Source organism: Nicotiana attenuata, unplaced genomic scaffold, assembly GCF_001879085.1.
Source record: "Nicotiana attenuata strain UT unplaced genomic scaffold, NIATTr2, whole genome shotgun sequence".
Classification (NCBI taxonomy): Eukaryota; Viridiplantae; Streptophyta; class Magnoliopsida; order Solanales; family Solanaceae; genus Nicotiana; species Nicotiana attenuata.
The window spans coordinates 14860-34843 of NW_017673261.1; the positions used below are offsets into that span (position 1 = coordinate 14860).

A 19984-nucleotide genomic window follows, 5' to 3' on the forward strand; every position below is an offset into this window, starting at 1 on the left:
GGTCGAACAGTCAAAGAAATAAGGTTGGTTAACAGATACGAGCAACAACAGATACGAGTAAATTAAATGGAGGGGGTGCGAGCAGTCATATAAGTAATTCAACGCTCATACCTATTCAAGACATTTGAAACTCAAAGATAGTGAAGAATCAAAGTAATGAATCTAACAGCAAAAAGGAGCCCAGATACAACATTTAATGAGTATTAATTATTGAAGACGTTAGAGAATATGTATTTAATGTATATGATTGCATAACGTAATATTTAAAGTCATTAATTGCCCATAATAGCATTATTATGACAAAGGTAAGGCTCGTATCCCAAAAGAGCTATAAAAAGGGAAGAAACAAACAATTGTAGAGGGAGGTGACTATTGGAATATACTTTGAATTACCAGCTTTCATACTTGGTTACTCTAAAAAAATTCTTTCTTTATTTACTTTTTCGATTATCAGTAACCCGATTCTTCTAAATTCTAGTTTTGACTAAAATCCTATTGTTTGGTTAAACAGTGAGGAGGTGTGAGAGGTTTACATTGGAGGGCCTACGGAGAGGTAGAGGTAGGCCAACGAAGAGGTGGGGAGAGGTGATTAGGCAAGACATGGCGCAGCTTCAGCTGACCGAGGACATGACTCTTGATAGGAAGGTATGGAGGTCGAGGATTAGGGCAGTAGAGTAGGTAGTCTAATGTTGGTCATAAAGTAGTATTGACATGCATTTTCGCTTACTGTTGGTAGTAAGGTATTATGACAAACCGTTGTTTTTTTCTGATCATCTTACTATCTTGTTGTTTTTATTATGCTTTTATATGACTTTTTGGTACTGTCCCTTCTTGTATATATTTTTATTAATGTGGTGCTTATGCTTTCCTGAACCGAGGATCTATTGAAAACAATCTGTCTATCCTAAGGCTGCTTTCTGGGCCGGGCCCGAGCCTAAATAGGCCGAACGGGCCGGTCCTTACGATCCTGGGCTTTGGCGGTCCGGGGTTCACGGGCCTAATGGGTGGAACCAGCCCACCGTTGGCCTAAGACCACATGGTCCCGGGCTAAATGGGTCGGGCCCACGGGCCTAAGTGTTCAGGGCAATTTTTTTTATCTAAGGCATTTCCTTGTAAATTATATATATATATATATATANCTGTGTTAGCAATAAACTTACCTGTGTGACGTGAATTAATTATTCTATAAGCAATAATGCATTTTTGCATTTTCCATTCTTCATCAATCCAATGAGTAGTTACAGTAAGATAATCATTGTCATTATCACTTCTACCAATATCAGTGATAATAGCAATCCGACAATCTATATGAGTAAATAAATACCGCAAATATTGTTCATATTCATGTTTATATTTATAAATATCGCTCTTTATGGTTGCACGAGGCCATCCTTTATAAGTAGGATTAAAAACTTTTTTAATATAATGCACAAAGTGAGGGTTAGAAGGAAAACTATAGGGTAAGCACATAACAGTAACCATTTTTGCTAATTCTTCACGATCTTTATTTGGATCGTAATATAAAATGCCACCAGTCACAGTGTTAATTCCTGGTTGAACTAGATTTGAACCTGTACTAGGGTTAACCGTAGTATCTACACTTCTCCCCTCTAGCTGCGCTTTCATTTGAAGATATCTAGCTTTATCTCTAGGGTGTGTCTTTATGTGTCTAGTCAAACTACCCGTACCGCTACGGTCTCCAATAAATTTATGAGCCAACAAACCCCCGCAAGTATTACACTTAGCCTTATTTTGTTCTCTTAGTTGAGTAAAAAAGTTCCAAACAAGTGTTGTTTCAGGGCGTCTAGAACGTTGTCTATTAAAAGTAGGGGTTATATATATGCGGGGTATCATTTGGATTATTATCAGCTGGGTTAACAATAGGACTAGTAGGTGTATCATCTAAATCCGGTTGTGTTTCATCTAAATCTTCATTTTCCTCATCATTTTCATCAATAGTTTCATTAGGATAAAGAGCATTCATATATTCAGCATTTAATTGTTCACCTGGTGCAACATCATGACAAAATTGACTATCGCTAAATTGAAAACAAGGGTTATCACTATCAAGAATAATAGGTGGAGGAGGACGGGTAACAGGTCTGGGTTGGGGAGCCGGGGGAGGGGTAGTAGCTTGGCGACTAGATTCACCAATTTTAGATTTTCCCTTACCACCAAATATTTTTTTCAAAGAAAAGGCCATATTAATTATAATTATACAAACTAAAACAAACAAAACTATAATATTAAAACTTAAGAGTTGGAACGAGTTTACCGAATTGACGAACAACTTCTTGAAAATTGTATATCGTTGAAGACTTGAAGAAAATTCACCAACTTTACAATTTTTCACAAATTGCAATAATAAAGTAAGCAATTATAGAAGAAAATTAGAGAGAGATTGAGAGAGATTGATGATTTTGTGAGTAAAAATGAAAGAATGAGGGGGTATTTATAGTTGAGAAAAGGAAAAAGGTGTAATTATAAAAAGTTTGGGGTTAAAACAAAGTTTGGGGGCCAAATGACTATTTTTTAAAAAGCCAAACGACTAAATTGGCAGGCCAACGGATAGTTTTTAAACTTCTAACCGTTGGCCTTTTTTTTAATTTTTTTTTTTCGAAAAATAGCCGTTGGGCCCTTTAGGCCCGTTTGAACCGGCCCAGGCCCGCCAACCGGTCCCGGGCTCGTGGTCTCACCATAGAGGACCGACCCACAGTGGGCTTTTGGGACCGTTTGGACCGGCCTGTGGGCTCGCGGTCCTGGTGCGGTTCCGGGCTGGGCCCGGCCTACCGTACAACCTTAGTCTATCCTCACAAGGTAGGGATAAGGTCTACGTACACACTGTCTCATGGTGTGGGATAATACTTGCCTTCTGGGTATGTTGTTGTCCTAGGAGGATGTTTTCTCCTATGACACTAATTTTTGAAAAATTGACTTAATATATGTTCTACTATAATTAATACAGTGTATAATAAGCAAATCAAATTAATATCATTGAGTACAAAATAATAATGAACAATTAATTTAACTTTGGGGTGAAATAGAAAAGCACAATATATTAAAGGTAAAGCTTTGAAAATTAAACAAAGATTCATTTAACTGTCTTCTGTGTTCTGCCACCTAACGCCACAGTCCACACGGAGTACAACGAAGAGACAGTGAAGAAACAACAAAGTTATCAAATTACCAGCGAAGGTCGCACTCTACATCTGAATTTTTTTTCGTATTTCTATTTGATTTTTCTGTTCACAATCTTTATACTGAGGTAGGGTTGATTTTTTCGCATAATTTAGGTAACCAAATGCTAGCTCTTGATTTAGAAATTGAAGTCCAGAATCTGAAATTCCCAATTTCTCATGTGTTAATTTAAAAGGAAATGGATTCAGATCGGTTCATATGGTGTTTTAAGTAAAACCCATGTCTATAAAAATAACTTTTTTTTTTTTTTTTTTTGTATTTTTGTATTTATGTTAAGAGTTGTATGTATGTTTTGATGATTTTAGCTTGAAAATTTGATTAGGAAAATGTGAAGTTCAAATATTTTGGGGGTTTTAATTTTCTGTAATTATCAAGTCCATTTAAAATTTAAAAATGGGATTTTGCTGCATCTGAAGGGCGACTGATTCAATAAATCATGTGAAGATGAAGCAAAAACATAAAGAAATAAATGGGGAAAAGAAATTTATATTCTAGTTGTCATTGCAGACTGTTTATATTGGTTTGTTTTGTTTAGCTTGTTGGAATGAATTTTAATTTGTATTTACTTTTTGAAAATTCAGATATAATATTTGAAAGTCCTAAGCCTCATGGCGAAGATAAAACCACAAGCTCTTCTATTGCAAAGCAAAAAGAAGAAGGGGCCAAGTCGCATTAGTATCCCTACGATCATGCTATATGGCGTAATTGTTGCTGTGATGGTGTTTTTCCTGTTTGCTACTTATAGACACTGGTCTCGAAGGTTTGTGGAAATCCTCTCTTGAGTACTTGCCACTATTGTTGTATCTGTTCTAAATCTTGTTATATCCGCTTGTAGGGTCTAAATTTGTGATTTTTCAGTTGTTTTGTTGATATGTCGAGTTTATTGTTTGGTTTAGATTTCACATATGGGAAACAAGCCAAAAGAGAGATACACATTTATGGGTACAACCACAAGAAAATACTACCGCACATTTAAGGAGAAAAAACAAATTTCTTGTCCGCTTTTCAGTAACTTTTAACCAGTCTGATGTACTAATAACCCCAATATACGTTATACCTAAATGACTCAGGAGATTTTGTCCTTTTAGTGAGAGGATTGGAGGATGTACCAACATTTATGAATTGGTGGGAGGAGTTGTGCATTAAAGAGTCTGAAGATCTTGACATACCAGGGTTCAATTCCAACTGACGCAGCAAAAAAAAAAAAAAAAAAAAAGAAGTTGATTCCATCTGTCTAAGCCTTGGTTGACAAAGTTAGCCGAATTTGTACTATTGGGAGGATGCAAGTATCCAATGTAATAGTCGAGGTGTGCTCAAATGATTTGGATATCACTGTTATAAAAATAGAAGTAATAATAAAGTGAAAATTTAACAAAATCAAACTCTGTTTGGATTGTGCTTACATGTGTTCCTCTTATATTATATTGAAATGAATTTGTTGTTTATATGATCATATGCAAGATAATGGAATTGATATAGATCATCTCTTTATCTGGACAGACAAGACTAATTTTTATAGACTGAGTAGTGGCTTTTTATGTAAATTAGTCAGAGTTGATCTTTATCATCCAAAGGTCAGTTGTTTTCCTTGAAATCCAAGAATAGGGGGAAAAGAAGAAAAGCCTGTGCAACTGGTCTAAGTTCCCTAAGCCCCATGTTTCCGAACCACCCCTCTAGAAAAAACTTTTCCTTGATGCCTCTGTTGTCCATCCTTTTCCTTCTCTCCTGCACCTCATTTTCTAAAAACATGGCGGTAGCTCATCTAAAGTTTGAAGTATTGTGGAGGCGTCCATATTAGTAAGAATCTGTAGTGACAAGAATGCAATGATAGAACTAGTGCTGGTGATGAGGTGTGAGGCTACTCTTTGTTCTGATGTCAAGGTTTTCTGATAGTGTTTTAGTTTAGATTATGGTTTGCTGTTAGTGATCACTTTGATAATGGTTTGCATGATAACACTTAAATCAGTATATGCTCTCTAACAAGGAATTGATTATATTGCATGGTGAAAAATGATTGTGATCAATAACATGTCATGGAGAGAACTAAATATGCTACTTAAACTCATTATGATAGGAATATTTTGAATCTACTGATATTGGTGTTGGGATGTATGAAATTTATGGACTACATATTTAATGTCGTTGTTTGATTGCTAATTGGTGTTTTTGTTTTTTCATGTGTTATTTTTCTTTTCTTTTTAAGCTCGAAACTTCCGTTTTATAAAAAGAAAAAAGCATAAGTAACTAAAAGGCAAAGGTCCAAATTTGTCCTTGAACTATGCAAAATGGTCCAGATTTTCCATCCGTTAATAGTTGGGGTTAGATCTATCCTTGTTGTTATAACAATGGGCTAGATTTGCCCTTGTTGACTAACAGTCAACTGTTAAGACTAATATCCGCCATCAGCCCATAGTTAGCTCCTTCTTCCATTCACAACAAAATAGCAATCATTTTCATTTTTATCTCCACTCACTTACCTCACGGCCATACTCGTTCCATTGTCGGTACTCGGTACCACCTCCAATTCGTAAAAATTCATGCTTAACACTTTCACCTTGGTTTCATCTCCGCTAGTACCAAAGCCGAAATTCTATGCATACTTTTTCATTCCCTCTACACAAACTCAAAAGCTCCATCATCTGTAGATTTTAAAAATTCCTGAAACTATCAGCCATCTTTTGCCTGGGATGATACACAGAGGATGACTTTAACAAAGTTGTAAAAGTTGATTTAACTGTAGGTGGGGAAGTTCATGGGTAATTTTGTCAAAGTGGTACTAAAATTAGTTGGGCTTTGAAATTGGCGATAAATAGCAATTCCAATAGAATTGGAGACCGAAGCATTTTGATTGATTTGTCGATTAAGAGTGTTTGGCCTGTCAAAGTTTGTTAAGACTTTAGGAAATGAAGGGGTTTGGTTTTCTGGGTGTTTTGACAGAGTCCTTGCCATCATTGAGCTCAACGCTGGAATTCATAAGACCTTGATTCGTCCCAATTGGTCTAAATTTGCGCTTGAACTACATGAAATGATCCAAATTAGCCCCTAGACTATGCGATAATGGTGGGATTAGTCTTAATAGGTGACCGTTAATAAACAAGGGCAAATCTAGCCCATTTTTGTAATAGCAAGGGTTGATTTGACCCCAACTATTAACGGATGGCAAGTCTAGACCATTTTGCATAACATTAAATGGATGAAAATGTTTGAGTCCGACATGAAACCTTCGAACTCCAGGATACTGTCTTGGAGTTTTAAGTTACAAAGACTGAACTCCAAGACGCTTTAAGTTACAAAACTGAACTCTAGGGCATTATTGTTAACAGAGGCGGATCCAGGATTTAAACTCTATGGGTTCAACTTTTAAGATTTTTTACATTGAACCCAATATATTTTTAAAGTTATGGGTTTGAATCTATTATTTTTGCCATTTTAATGAATTTTTACACATAAATTTCTACTTCGCGTCGAAAGTTATGGGTTCAATTGAACCCGTGATTACCACACTGCACCGCATCTGATTGTTACCACCATGCAAAATGGCGGTGTTGCGCTTGCTTTTGGGTACTGGTAGCAAGGAATTGGTTTGGTTTCTTGGTGGCTAGGAAAGGAGAATGTGAACTTTACACAAGAAAATATTCAAAATTTTATGGATATTGTTCTGCAAGGGCAAAACTTTAATTATTCATTTTCTTGAAAAAGTGGACGTTTTCCAGCTTCTCACTGCAAGCTAAAATGTATGTCCTCAAGCATTCTTACGTTTTGATCCCTCCTCACCCTGGTATTAACGATCCTTGCCTTAATCTGGTTTCTTCACAACTGTAGTTCTTAATGGTTCATGCTCTTGTATAATATTCAGGAAAAATTAGTATCCTATAAAAGCCTCATTAGTAAGTCAGAAGTAAATCTTCATGTGGAAATCTCCAAAATCTGCACATTTTCTGATTGAATGCAATTATCACTCAGCTCTTTTGAACTTATGTCATGAACAAAGTCAGACATGCAATAACTAACTTATGAGACACTTCAAGCCTATATACCGTTTCTTAAGTACCTTACAACGACAACTACTACGCCTCAATCACAAGCAAGTTGGGACAAGCTATATTAATCCACACTGACCTTCAACTTGTTAATTTTCTTCTAGGTCAATGATTCGGACACATGATGACTTGTCAACCTCTGAGGTATGAATTACTGCCAGTTTCTATTCTTGCTTGATGATAAATTGTTTTGGCCATGTAGAAAAATGTGGGGTTGATTTGCTTGTAGCTTGTGATGGTCTGCGTTGAGATACTTGTGACCGTGGAAATTGCATTTGTCACAGTTAAAAGTTTCTATGACATGGAATTCTTGTGGAGTAGACCTTGTTGTTATGAGAATTTCGTAATCATGACTTTTAGGAGGGATTCGTTTTCTGCCTCATTGGGATGGGAATTTGTAACCCTTATTTAGACTTTTTGAACATCCATCTTTCTGATTATGTCACAATTCACGCTACAAGATTATCCAGGTTTGAACAAGAACTGGGAATCAGATGCAGGCGAAATTCTTGGCTCTATTCTTTTTCTGTGCTTAATACATATTTCTGGTTGCATGATGCAGGGTGAAAATTCTTTTATTGAGCATCAGGAAGCTGATGCCCCTAAATATGCGGTGAGTTTACAGAAACTTTCTTCTGCTGCATTTTTTATGGAAAGTGATCGCACTTGTGATTTCAATCCCAGTTTTATTAAACAAGTATTATAATACTGGTTCTTATAGAATATCAGAACTTTGTATACAAAAGTATGGCAAGGTATCCCTTCCAATATCCTTTTGTAGTTCCCTTGTTCCTACTTCTAGCACGTAATGTTCCCAAAGCTTATGATTAACTTCAAATATTGACTAGTTGGTTTGATACGTGGAAATTTCCTTTTAGAGACTTCTTTAAATGGAGGCAAATAAGAGTTAACTACCGTTTCATTTCTTTTTATAAGTTCTGTTCTTTTGTTTATTTTGGGTACAATTGGAGAATGCACTACCCGATTTGGTTGTTTGGCTTTCTATTTTCTTACATTTCCCCCTTTTTTAACTCTTTTAATCTTCGACAGTTCATAACCACCTCAAAAGGATTGATAACCGTGGAACTTTACAAGGATGGTTCTCCTGACATTGTTGACGAATTTGTTGATTTCTGGTGCGTACTTGGTGTACTTTTGTTTATCTCTAGGGTAATTTCCATTGAAATTACCTTAAGCTATTTCTTCACTCTGCAGTGGTAGTTACTGGGGTTGGGAGTGGGTGCGTCTGAAGCATGCGTGTATGTTGGTTTTGCGTTTCAGGCCGATGAAATGATGTAGAGCTTATTTCTCAACTCCCGACCCCTCATACGAACCCCAAGTTTTCAAACTTTGATCTCCATAAGAGGGCTTCTCAAACATTTTTCTTCTTAAGAACGCATAAGCTGTTCATCTTCTTCGTTATCAGAAAGAGAACCTCTAAGGCTATGAACGGTAATTTCAGCGTCACAATGATCAACCAATGAATACTAAAACATCACATCATTTAGAAGAAACCAGAATCTAGGAAAATGTGCTGGGTGAAGATGTGTCATGCTAATTTGCTAGTGCTTCACATGGTATAGGTCGTGCAGTTGACACTTTGAGACTAGTTGGCACTGATACCTCTTGCTTTATATAATGAGTTGATTGGTTTAGTATCATAGTTGTTTGCCATATGCATTGTTTGAAGGATTTCTTGCATTTCTTAGCTAGAATGATAAACTTTATAAAATGTGTTTGCAGTCAGAAGGGCCACTTCAAAGGGATGCAATTTATTCGTGTAATAAAGCACTTTGTTATTCATGGTAGCAAAGTTGATAAACTTGACGCTACAGAAGATTGGACTTCGAGGGGAAAGCATTACAGTCGACTAGACACGAGGTTTCCTCATCTTATTTGCTGCTTTTTTGGGGGGGAGGGGGGAGGGGGTCGGTAAACAATAGTCTTGATACCCAATTGTTTGATTGATCACTAAGTTATGATTCTCTGTGTTCAGCCTGAAGCATGAAGCTTTTATGCTTGGTACTTCAAAAACAAAACATGAAGGTGGAGGATTTGATCTGTTTATAACGACTGCACCAATCCCAGATCTGAATGACAAAATCAATGTATTTGGGCGTGTGATAAAGGGAGAAGATATTGTGCAGGTATGAGTTACCTTCTCCTTTTCCTATCAGTTCTTGCATAGAGGATGATGAAGTTTGCATTTCATGTTTCACTGCCTTTTCATATCATTTAGCATTTAGTAGTAATCCAAGTTCGGAACAGTGTGGATATGGTAGATGCATCCCCTGAGGAACTGGACAGGATTATTTTTCATCATCCAGCTCGAGCAAGAAAAAGAATAACCAAATGAAATTAATCCATAGGTATAACAGTGTTACTAAAAAACACTTACTATATGTTAGCGTTTGTACAATGTAATAGCAGTGAACTATGGTTAACAAGATGCGGAAGAAAAGAAGAAAAACTAAATGTGCAATTCAAGTTTGGTTGCTTATTTCATTAACAAATTTTTAATGTGATCTCTCTCTTCTATTTTTCTTTTGCATTCCTTTAATGTGCATGTTTTTTAACGATTACTTAGGAAATTGAAGAGGTAGATACAGATGACCATTATCGACCCAAAACTCCTGTCCAGATCAATGAAGTTACTCTAAAATACAACATTTGAAGGCTGCAGTGTCCATAATATGATGTTCTTAAACCTCATTGATCAAAGTCAGCAGTGCAAACGTGGATTTGCGATATGGGTACTGCGATAGAAACAATCTTGCTGATTTTAATTCCTCAGTGGTGACATGACGCGACTTGTCATTGATGCTTGTTGTGTAAAAATCTGGATATGATATTCCATTTGTATAACTTTTTTTGTTTCTTCCCAATTTTTCTCCTTAGATAAATGTTCGGCAGCTCTCTGTTATTTTATAACGTAGTTTGTTGAGAGGAAAACTATCTTAACTTGAGTTTATTCTAATGTGTGCAAAGGAATTAAGGAAAACATTGCAAGACTACTCTTCTGTATGATAATTTTACCACATTTGTTTGAAAGCAGAAAGACACAACTTTACCCAAGAAAACTATATCCTTTACCTTGAATATATAAAGAAATGTTGTACATTAGGTGTTCTGGATTGCGTTTGACAAGTTCTTGATCTTGGAGAAATGCATATTTTTTGTTGTTTCCAAAAATAATAGCCAATAAAATGTATGTTTCTATATATATACATACGTGTGTGTGTGTGTGTTTGTGTTTGTGTTATAGACATATAATATACATATTTTATGGAGTACATTTTTTAGCTTGCGAATGCAATTAGTTTTAGCCGACCAGCCATTTTTGTAAATTGCCCTTGATTTTACTGCCTATTTTAAGTTGCAGCTGCAAATGTTTAGAGGGTGTTTGGATTGGCTTTTAAAAAGTAGCCTATAAGCTAACAATCAAAAGCCATAAGTTGGTAATACCCAAGTTTTGATTTTTGGCTTATTTTTGTACCTTTCATGCCTAAAAGTAAGTGCTTTTAAGCACTTTTTATCATTGCCAAACACCATAAAAACTAGAAAATTACTTAAAAGCCAATAAACACTTAAAATAAGCCAATCCAAACACTCTCTAATGGGTCTTCTTGCACTATATATCGAGGAAAACTTAAACTTTGTGACTATTTATTTATGGGAATCTTACAGAAATGTCCCAAAAAAGTCCTAACTTACCAACCTCTAGCCATTAATCATAGACTTACCAAAATTAGCCAAGCATATATAAAAATTGAAAATCCAAAGAAACGTGATTAGCAACACTAGACGCAAGACGGAAGGAAAATTTCATCGATGATGTAGCAACTAAGGTGATGAAATACAAAAAAATATATATACAAGATTCCAAAAAACTTAAGCAAAAAATGACCTTTTTCAATGGGTGTGGTCGAGATTTATTGAAAATATATAAATGAGTGAATGCAAAATTTGAGGAAGATTGGAGGTGATCTGGACTGATTTGGTATCAAAATTTGTAGTTAAAATCGAGCTCAAACATTCCTTTTCATTTATCTCACACGCAGGTATATATAAATATACATGTGATATACATTTGATACAAATATGATACACAAGTGATACACAGTGTGATACACCTATCATTTTTTTTCATGTTCATCTTCTACTTATACTTTTCAATTCAAAACTCCACTAAATCGTCCCAAAACTGAGATTCGTGCTCCTTTAGATGTATCCAATCTATTCTAATAACATCCACTCAAAAGAAAGCAAAAAATTGAACTTTTTTAGCTACAAATAGCTATTTGGCTAATATTGTAATATTTTATGAATTGGCCAATTTTTGTAATAAGCTACTTATAAATGGACATAGCTGGTTCCCTTTATTTGTTTGTTTGTTTAGCGTTTTTTTAATATTATTTGGCTAGCTTGTGCACACTTAAGTCCTCTTTCTAGTTAATCAGACATCTTGGGTTCGAGTCAGGAGAATGAAAAAAATCCTACTAAGAAGCATCTGTTATAAATAGAATTGTATTTATGGTGAATGTCTATATTTAGAGAGATTCTAGGGTTCATTGCTTGGTGGCTCCTCTCCCTATAAATAGAGAGTTCTATTCTATTGTAATTCATCCAATATCAATAAGAGTTCTCTCTCTCTACTTTTCTCTGCAACTCTTGTTCTTCATTTATTGTTTCATATCACGTTATCAGCGCGAGACTCTAACCAATTGAGTAGAAGCTTTGTGATTGAGCATAATAATTGTTAATTGTTCCATGAACTTCCTTCATGATTAAATTCTGAATTTAAGGTATGTATTTTACCGTATTTTTCTCTTTTATTCTATAATTTGATTTTAATACAAGCAAAGAAAAATAAATTTTGATTATAACTCTAATGGAGTTAGTAAGAAATTATAACCACTCAAAGTGGTAAAATTTCGATGTCTTGCCATGATCAAAGTCATGTATGATCGTGAGCACAAGAAGTGAAAACTCGTCCTATTGAATTTGCTCCATTCTCAGTCCCTTAAGAGAATGTGATATACGCGAAAGCGGTTGATTATATTGAAACTATAAATAAAGGAAAGATTTAATATATTCTACTACTACAACTTGTAGCTGGGTAATATATATGTGAAAAGCTACCCGCTTTATTGTCCAGTTTGTACTACACAAATAAAAGAATACTACAATAAAGTGAATATTTATTGATATAAAAACTCATATCATAATAAACTTGGAGTTTATTGATGATTGCACACGACATGGTGTAAAACTGAAGTTTATCAATATTGATAATTTATTCAGTTGGCATAATTGGTTTAGCCATATCAATTTAAGTATGATGTGCAGAAATATTAGAGAATTCGCATGGGTAAATATTAAAGAACTAGAAAGTTCTTTACGAATTCTCTTATGTTGCATGTTCTCATTAATCAATATACCAACTAAAATTGGGATTGAATCCCATGAATGCTGGAAATATTAAAGGTGAATATGGGCCCATTCACCTGGCATGTATACCACATAAGATGCATCTATGAGATGGTTACATGTGCGATTATTATTAACCTGCAACCTAGTGTTTGCGTGGTAACTTGCTCAATAATTTAATTTCGAGCATAATTTTCAGATTTTTTATTCAAGAAGTTCATCTTGTTAAGTTGGTTTACATCACAACTGGTTTAGCAAGATGATTTATTGAGTGCCTCTACTTAATATCTAAACAATTGCTTATGAGAACAAAGTTATCTATATCAGTTTGATATACGTTATATACCAAAGTATATTATTTTTTCCCCTCACAACTGGTTCAGGGTCAGGAACCAAATAATTCCATCTTATTATTATTGATGTGCGGTGTATATTTTGATTAATACCATAATGCACAAAGATGGATTCTCAAAGTTGAGGTAACAAGTTAGTTTTCTAACATGAGGGGGAGACATGATAAACAGTTGAGAAAAAGTTATGTGGAATGAATTATCACTTGTACATCTAGATCCTCGAATAAGATAATATGAACTTGAAGTTCATAAAAAGATAATTCATGTGCAATATATTGCAAAGCATGCCAGACGCATTTGCTGACCCAAAGAAAGTAACTATATTCTCACTGAAAATGCTCCTATTACAATAAGTCCTAGAAGGACAAAGTCTGTGGTACGCTTAAGGCGTATAGACTAATCGGTTTCAAATCAACTTCTTGATAAAGAAGATGAGCAAATGATCAAAATAATCATAATAAGGAGGCAAGTGATCTAGAAGATCACATGACATAACACTTCATAAAATCTCATGAGAGATTCAGGTACCTGAAAATATGAATGAATAGATCTCTATGTTATGTCTTTATGAAAAATATTGAAACTGATATAAAATGTTTGTTGACGACATCTATGATAGCGCTAAATATATATGAGGATCTTAAGTCTAGAGAAACAATTCAAGTAGAATTGGTTTCATATGAAAGACAAATAGTTTTGAACATGTAGTTCAAACACTTGAAAGTATAAAATCAATGGTATCTGCAATCAGTTTTAGCATGACATGAAAACTTGATATGCATCGAAAGTCTACTATATAGCTTATATGACTTAACTTATATGACAATCCATGAAAGATTTAAGTTGCTTAAAGCATATAGAATTCTTGATCTTGAAGTACCACTTCCTCAGTGCAATTTGTGCACAAATGTATCTTGCTATAACTATAGGCATGATAATATGATACCAAGAGTTTTCACCTCTATGTGAAGATATTGAACTGACAATTCTAACAAGATCATATGAAGACAATTCATCTCTATCAAGAATGATGATTTCAAGGTGCAATATATTCATTCAAGTTAATATGGCTTATTTGTTCATCAAATCTCTACCAAAGATCTTTTGAAGATGGTGCACAAGATTGGAATGCAAATGCTTAATGATGTGAATTGATACTCTCATCAGGGGGAGTTAATAAGCGTTGTACTCTTTTTCCCTTACAAGGTTTTGTCCCACTGGGTTTTCCTTGCAAGGTTTATATGTCACGACTCGGATTTTCCACCCTCGGGAGTCGTGATGGCGCCTACTAATGCGAGCTAGGCAAGACAAACCTTTAATCTAAATACTTCATTAACCAATTATTTCTTTTTAACAATTATAAGGCGATAACGTGATAACAGTGGAAATTCAAATTTAAGCGGAAGACATCCATAATATATATGAAAAACTGTACCTATTACAAATACTTAAGCCTTAACCACCCAAAACCTGGTGTCACAGTGTCACAGACAGTCTAAGATTCACTACACACAAAGTCTGAAGAAATAACAGTACACTGTTTCTGAAATAAGGAAAACGAAACAGGGAATAGAAGATAGATGAGACGCCAGGGCCTGCGGACGCCTGCAGGTCTACCTTGGATCTCTGCGCGAACTGAAAATAGCCTCCACATTACGGTCCAAAAGCTGCTCTGGGATCTGCACATAGTGCAGAGTGTAGTATCAGCACAACCGGCCCCGTGTGCTTGTAAGTGTCTAGCCTAACCTCGGCGAAGTAGTGACAAGGCTAGACCAGACTACCACATAAACCTGTGCAGTTCAAATATATATATATATATATATATATATATATATACAGCGGAAAAGAGACACAGAAATAACCAGTCAAAATGGGAGGGGGAGCATGCTGTGGGGGAGATAGCAATTCCGAATAGAAAGACATTAAATAAACGAAAGAAGTAACATAACTCAGATATCAACAAGAAACAGAATTCAACAAATGCACGACATCACCCTTCGTGCTTTTACTCTCGTCCTCACCAAAGCAATCATATAATAAAAGTGTGCACGACATCACCCTCCGTGCTTTTACTCTCTTTCCTCACCATATAATCAATAAAATCGGCACGGAATGGTACATCGTGCGGCACGGCATCACCCTTAGTGCTTTACACTCTTTCCTCACAATAATAATCAATAAAATCGGCACGGAATGGTACATCGTGCGACACGGCATCACCCTTCGTGCTTTACACACTTTCCTCACAAAACAAACGATGCACGGCATCACCCTTCGTGCTTTAACGCTCTTCCTCACCCAAACAACAATCACAAACAATGGGGCAAGGGAATAAATGATATTGCAATAAAGATCCCGGCAAGGGAACAACATTTAAACGAATAAATCCCGGCAAGGGAACAACATCATTGATACCAACATCCCAGCAAGGGAGATAACAAATAAATCAACAATAGCCCGGCAAGGGTGCCAACATGATTACTTCCTTTCTTTCTCACTTTTACTTCACAATTCACTTCATAACTCGAGCCAATGCTCTAGATGTTCATTTATCACTTACACTTTCACAATTCGTTACATAACTTGAGCCAACGCTCCTCAATGTTCAAAAGTCACAATTCCTTCCACAAACTTTACATAACATATAGAAACTATCACCAAGGCATGAAAGATACAACGAAGTCGTAAAAATCACAATATAAAGACTCACAGGCATGCTAGACACCAACGTATAGATACTCGTCACCATGCCTATACATTGTACTTAACAATTAACACTTAGCAAATAGGACTCAACTCCTAATCCCTCAAGCTAAGGTTAGACCAAACACTTACCTCGATGCCTCGAACACAACTCAAGTTTCAATTAGAGCTTTACCCCTTGATTCTACCGCCAATTCGCTCGTATCTAGCCACAAGTTACTTAATTACATTAATAAACGCTACATGAATCAATTTGAATGCATGAAAATGAGTTTTCCAAGGTTTTACCCAAAAAGTCAAAATCGCCCCCGGGCCCACGTGGTCGAAACTCGAGGTTCGAACCAAAACCCGATTACCCATTCCCCCACGAACCCAAATATATAATTTGTTTTGAAATCGGACCTCAAATCGAGGTCCAAATCCCCAATTTTTGAAAAACTTAGGTTCTACCCAAAACACCCAATTTCCCCCATGAAATCATTGATTTGAAGTTGGAATCATGTTAAAAGATGTTAATGATTGAAGAAAACTAGTTAGAAACGACTTACAATTGATTTGGAGAAGAAAGGTTGTTTGAAAAATTGCCTCTTATGTTTTTGGGGGTTTTAAAAATGAAAAATAACTGAAAATTCCGTCTAAATATACTGCCCTCAGATGCGCTGTGCGGACCGCACAAAATCAACTGCGGCCGCACAGGCCTCCCAGTTTCTGCAGTGACAGGTCTTAGTATTTTGGACATAACCTTCTCTACAGATGTCCAAACTGTGATTTCTTTACCTTTCTGGAAACTAGACAGGAAGGGCTACAACTTTCGTTTTTGAATCATCTCAAAATTCCTTATAGATCAAAAGATATAGGCTTCCGAAGTCGGACCAGTGAAATGTTCTTCTCCGCGGACCGCACAAAAACTAGTGCGGCCGCACAGGCCCCTTCGCGGCAGCAGTCCATATCGTGCGGACCGCACTGGCCTGTTCAGAGGCCTTCCACTTCCCTGAGCCTGTAACAACTCTGATTTTTAAGACTAAAACATCCCGGAACCTACCCGAAACTCACCCGAGCCCTCGGAACTCCAAACCAAGTGCACACAAAATCTCAAAAACATCCTACGGACTTATTCGTGTAATCAAATCATCAAATTAACATCATGAACATCAAATTAAACCTCAAGATCAATGAAATTCCTCAAAACTCCTTTAAACATCAAATTTCCCAATTGAGGTCCGAATTACGTCAAACAGACTCCGTTTCTTACCAAACTTCACAGAGTTATCTTAAATTACATATAAGACCTATACCGGGCGCCGGAACCAAAATACGGGCCCGATACCAACATGTTCTAATCAAAATTCATTCCCAAATCCTTTAAACAATTTCAGAAAACAATTTTCTTTAAAAATTTATTTCTCGGGCTTGGGACCTCGGAATTCGTTTCTGGGCATACGCCCAAGTCCCATATTTTCCTACGGACCCTCCGGGACCGTCAAATCACGAGTCCGGATCCGTTTACCCAAAACATTGACCGAAGTCAAATAAATTCATTTATTAGCCAAATTTTATCATTTTCACAGATTTTAATATTTAAGCTTTCCGGCTACGCGCTCGGACTGCGCACGCAAATCGAGGTGACTCTAAATGAGGTTTTCAAGGTCTCAGAAACACAGAATTTAATTTAAAGCAAGTGATGACCTTGTGGGTCATCACATTTTAACGAGGCAACCAAAAGACGTATTGTTAGATATGTGTACTCTTTTTCCTTCTCTACAATTTTTTTCCCACTTGGTTTTATTTTAGTTATGGTTTTAATGAGGCACATTATTTTTTGAATAGACATTCAAGGGGGAGTGTTATAAATAGAATTGTATTTATGGTGAATGTCTATATTTAGAGAGATTCTAGGGTTTATTGCTTGGTGGCTAAGACAACCTCTCCCTATAAATAGAGGGTTCTATTTTATTGTAATTCATCCAATATCAATAAGAATTCTCTCTCTACTTTTCTTTGTAATACTCTTATTCTTCATTTATTATTTCATATCAGCATCTTTCTTTAATAGGCCTTTATACAGTGTGAATCTGCATTAATCGGGATATTGATGGTTCTCTATTCCATCAAGTAAACGCTTACAATACTCTTATTCTTCATTTATTATTTCATATCAGCATCTTTCTTTAATAGGCCTTTATACAGTGTCATTTATTATTTCATATCGGCATCTTTCTTTAATAGGCCTTTATACAGTGTGAATCTGCATTAATCGGGATATTGATGGTTCTCTATTCCATCAAGTAAACTTACAAGTAAACGCTTATTATTATAACCAGCTCATGTATTACCACCTCTATATATTGATGGTTCTCTATTCCTAGGCATTAATCTACTTTACAATATGCAGATCTTATAAGTTATCCAATTTGAGAACGATTTATTGAGTGGTTAGTTATTAATTTCTTTTTATTTATGACAATGGTTTTCTAGGTTAGCTTTCGCACTTTAATTATTTCGCTAGGTATATATCTGTTACTTTTCACTTGCACATGCAATTGAATAAACTTATCCACCAAAACATAGGTAAATAGAAAAAGATCACTTTGCTGGAATTTGAACCTCGATTTCGATAGTTTGCGCTCAATTAATTGACTACTAATCACCCATTGGGCGCAGTCAGAGGCGGGACCTATGCCGTAAAGATAGAGGCCACCGGCATCCGGAAAGTTCGGCAAAAAATTTCATATATACATGCAACAACAATAACCCATAATTCTACAAATGGGGTTTGGGGAGGGTAAGATGTACGTAGCCTTACCCCTACCCTAGAAGGGCCATATATACATGTATATGCCTTTAAAAAATCGTAATATATTAGTAGTGACACCTTATATACAAAGCAGATTTTGGTTGAATGTAAAAGTGCGGCCGCGACCTTCAAATTCTGGGTCGCCTCTGGTCAGATTATGTTACAAAATATAGAGTCCATCTTTTTGTCAATATGGAAAAATAGCAGATAGTGACAAGGGGATTGATCAAGACTAGGAGTGGCAAACGGGCGGGTCGGGTCGGATATGGTTCAGATCGAAAATGTGTAATGAAAAAACGGATCAATTATCCGACCCGACCCATATTTAATACAGATAAAAAACGGGTTACCGCCGGATAATATGGGTTACCCATATTATTCATGACTTCTTGTATATGATCACTTTTGGGAGAATTCTTAGTCTCCCTAACTTGAGGAACCCCCAATTTGAGGCTTTACAAATGTAAAAGTTAGACCCATTGGTTATCCATTGGTTACTCATTGGTTATCCATTTTCTAAACGGATAATATGGTTCTTATCCATATTTGACCCATTTTTAAAAAGTTCATTATCCAACCCATTTTTTAGTGGATAATATGGGTGGTTAACTGTTTTCTTTGAACCATTTTGCCACCCCTAATCAAGATAAATCCACAATACAACCGTTTAGGAAAATTAACAAACAAAAACAAAAAGAGGAAGGAGAGTTTACAAAAGTAAGAATATATCAACATCATATATTAATATATTGAAAGCATTGGTCCCCTTTCCAACAAGTAGCAATCCTAACCCAGAAAAATACTTTTTAAGAGATGAGAACATGCAAGAAAAAAAAGAAGCAAAGATTATCCTAATTCCACGATGGAAGGTAGAGGATATATTATATTTCATTATATAAGAATGCTTACAAAGAAAATCTTCCCAAATTGAGACCATTGATATTTTGAATTTTCACCTATTAAATAAAGCAAATATACGACTAATGTTGGCTATGATATGCACTAATAAGTCAGGACTGAAGTTAATTGAAGGTAGCAAGTACACGATCAAAAAGTCAAGGTACAAGCGCAAACTGACCCAAAAACTATCACTTAAAAAAAGAGAAACCAAAGCTTATGTGATTCCTTTACATCGGCATATAGTTCGAGTTAGCATAAATCACATGATGCCAATTCCAGAGAGAATATGTAGTTTCAGACAATTTTAATAGTTCAGTTAGTTGGTTACCCCAAGTTCTTTAATCAGACTTTAGACTTTGATTTCTATGTACAGTTTCTAAAAACTTGTGTCCCAAAATGGGAAACAATAGAAAACATGACTAGTTTAGAAAAAAAGAAGAAAACAAGACTAGCATAATAAAAATCTTGTGAAAATAACATTGTATAGCCGCTCTCAAAATAGTAGTCGATAAAATATATATTTTTCTATATTTTATATACATATACATATAATATATATATATATA

At 35.6% G+C, this 19984-nt stretch overlaps 1 protein-coding gene across 2 annotated transcripts; it reads left to right on the forward strand.

Annotated features, from left to right (window-relative positions):
* The first annotated feature begins 3071 nt into the window (after nt 1-3071).
* On the forward strand, nt 3072-10318 carry LOC109215863 (peptidyl-prolyl cis-trans isomerase CYP21-3, mitochondrial-like). 2 transcript variants are annotated; one of them, XM_019379977.1, is made up of 8 exons: nt 3072-3195; nt 3780-3958; nt 7343-7382; nt 7801-7851; nt 8289-8374; nt 8982-9119; nt 9235-9385; nt 9826-10318. In XM_019379977.1, the coding sequence occupies exons 2-8, from the start codon at nt 3807-3809 to the stop codon at nt 9910-9912; spliced, it is 705 nt and encodes a 234-aa protein (XP_019235522.1). In that variant the 5' UTR covers nt 3072-3195; nt 3780-3806; the 3' UTR covers nt 9913-10318. The 2 variants fall into 2 exon arrangements, with proteins under 2 accessions (XP_019235522.1, XP_019235523.1); XM_019379978.1 differs by having other exon boundaries at nt 3180-3265.
* Nucleotides 10319-19984: the final 9666 nt, after the last annotated feature.

What these genes read in the sequence shown, in the direction of transcription:
- LOC109215863 (XM_019379977.1), top strand. Translation starts at nt 3,807, where the DNA reads ATGGCGAAGATAAAACCACAAGCTCTTCTATTGCAAAGCAAAAAGAAG. An exon ending in ATGACTTGTCAACCTCTGAG is followed by an intron (nt 7,383 to 7,800) that starts GTATGAATTACT and finishes TGCATGATGCAG; the next exon opens with GGTGAAAATTCTTTTATTGA. An exon ending in CTGATGCCCCTAAATATGCG is followed by an intron (nt 7,852 to 8,288) that starts GTGAGTTTACAG and finishes AATCTTCGACAG; the next exon opens with TTCATAACCACCTCAAAAGG.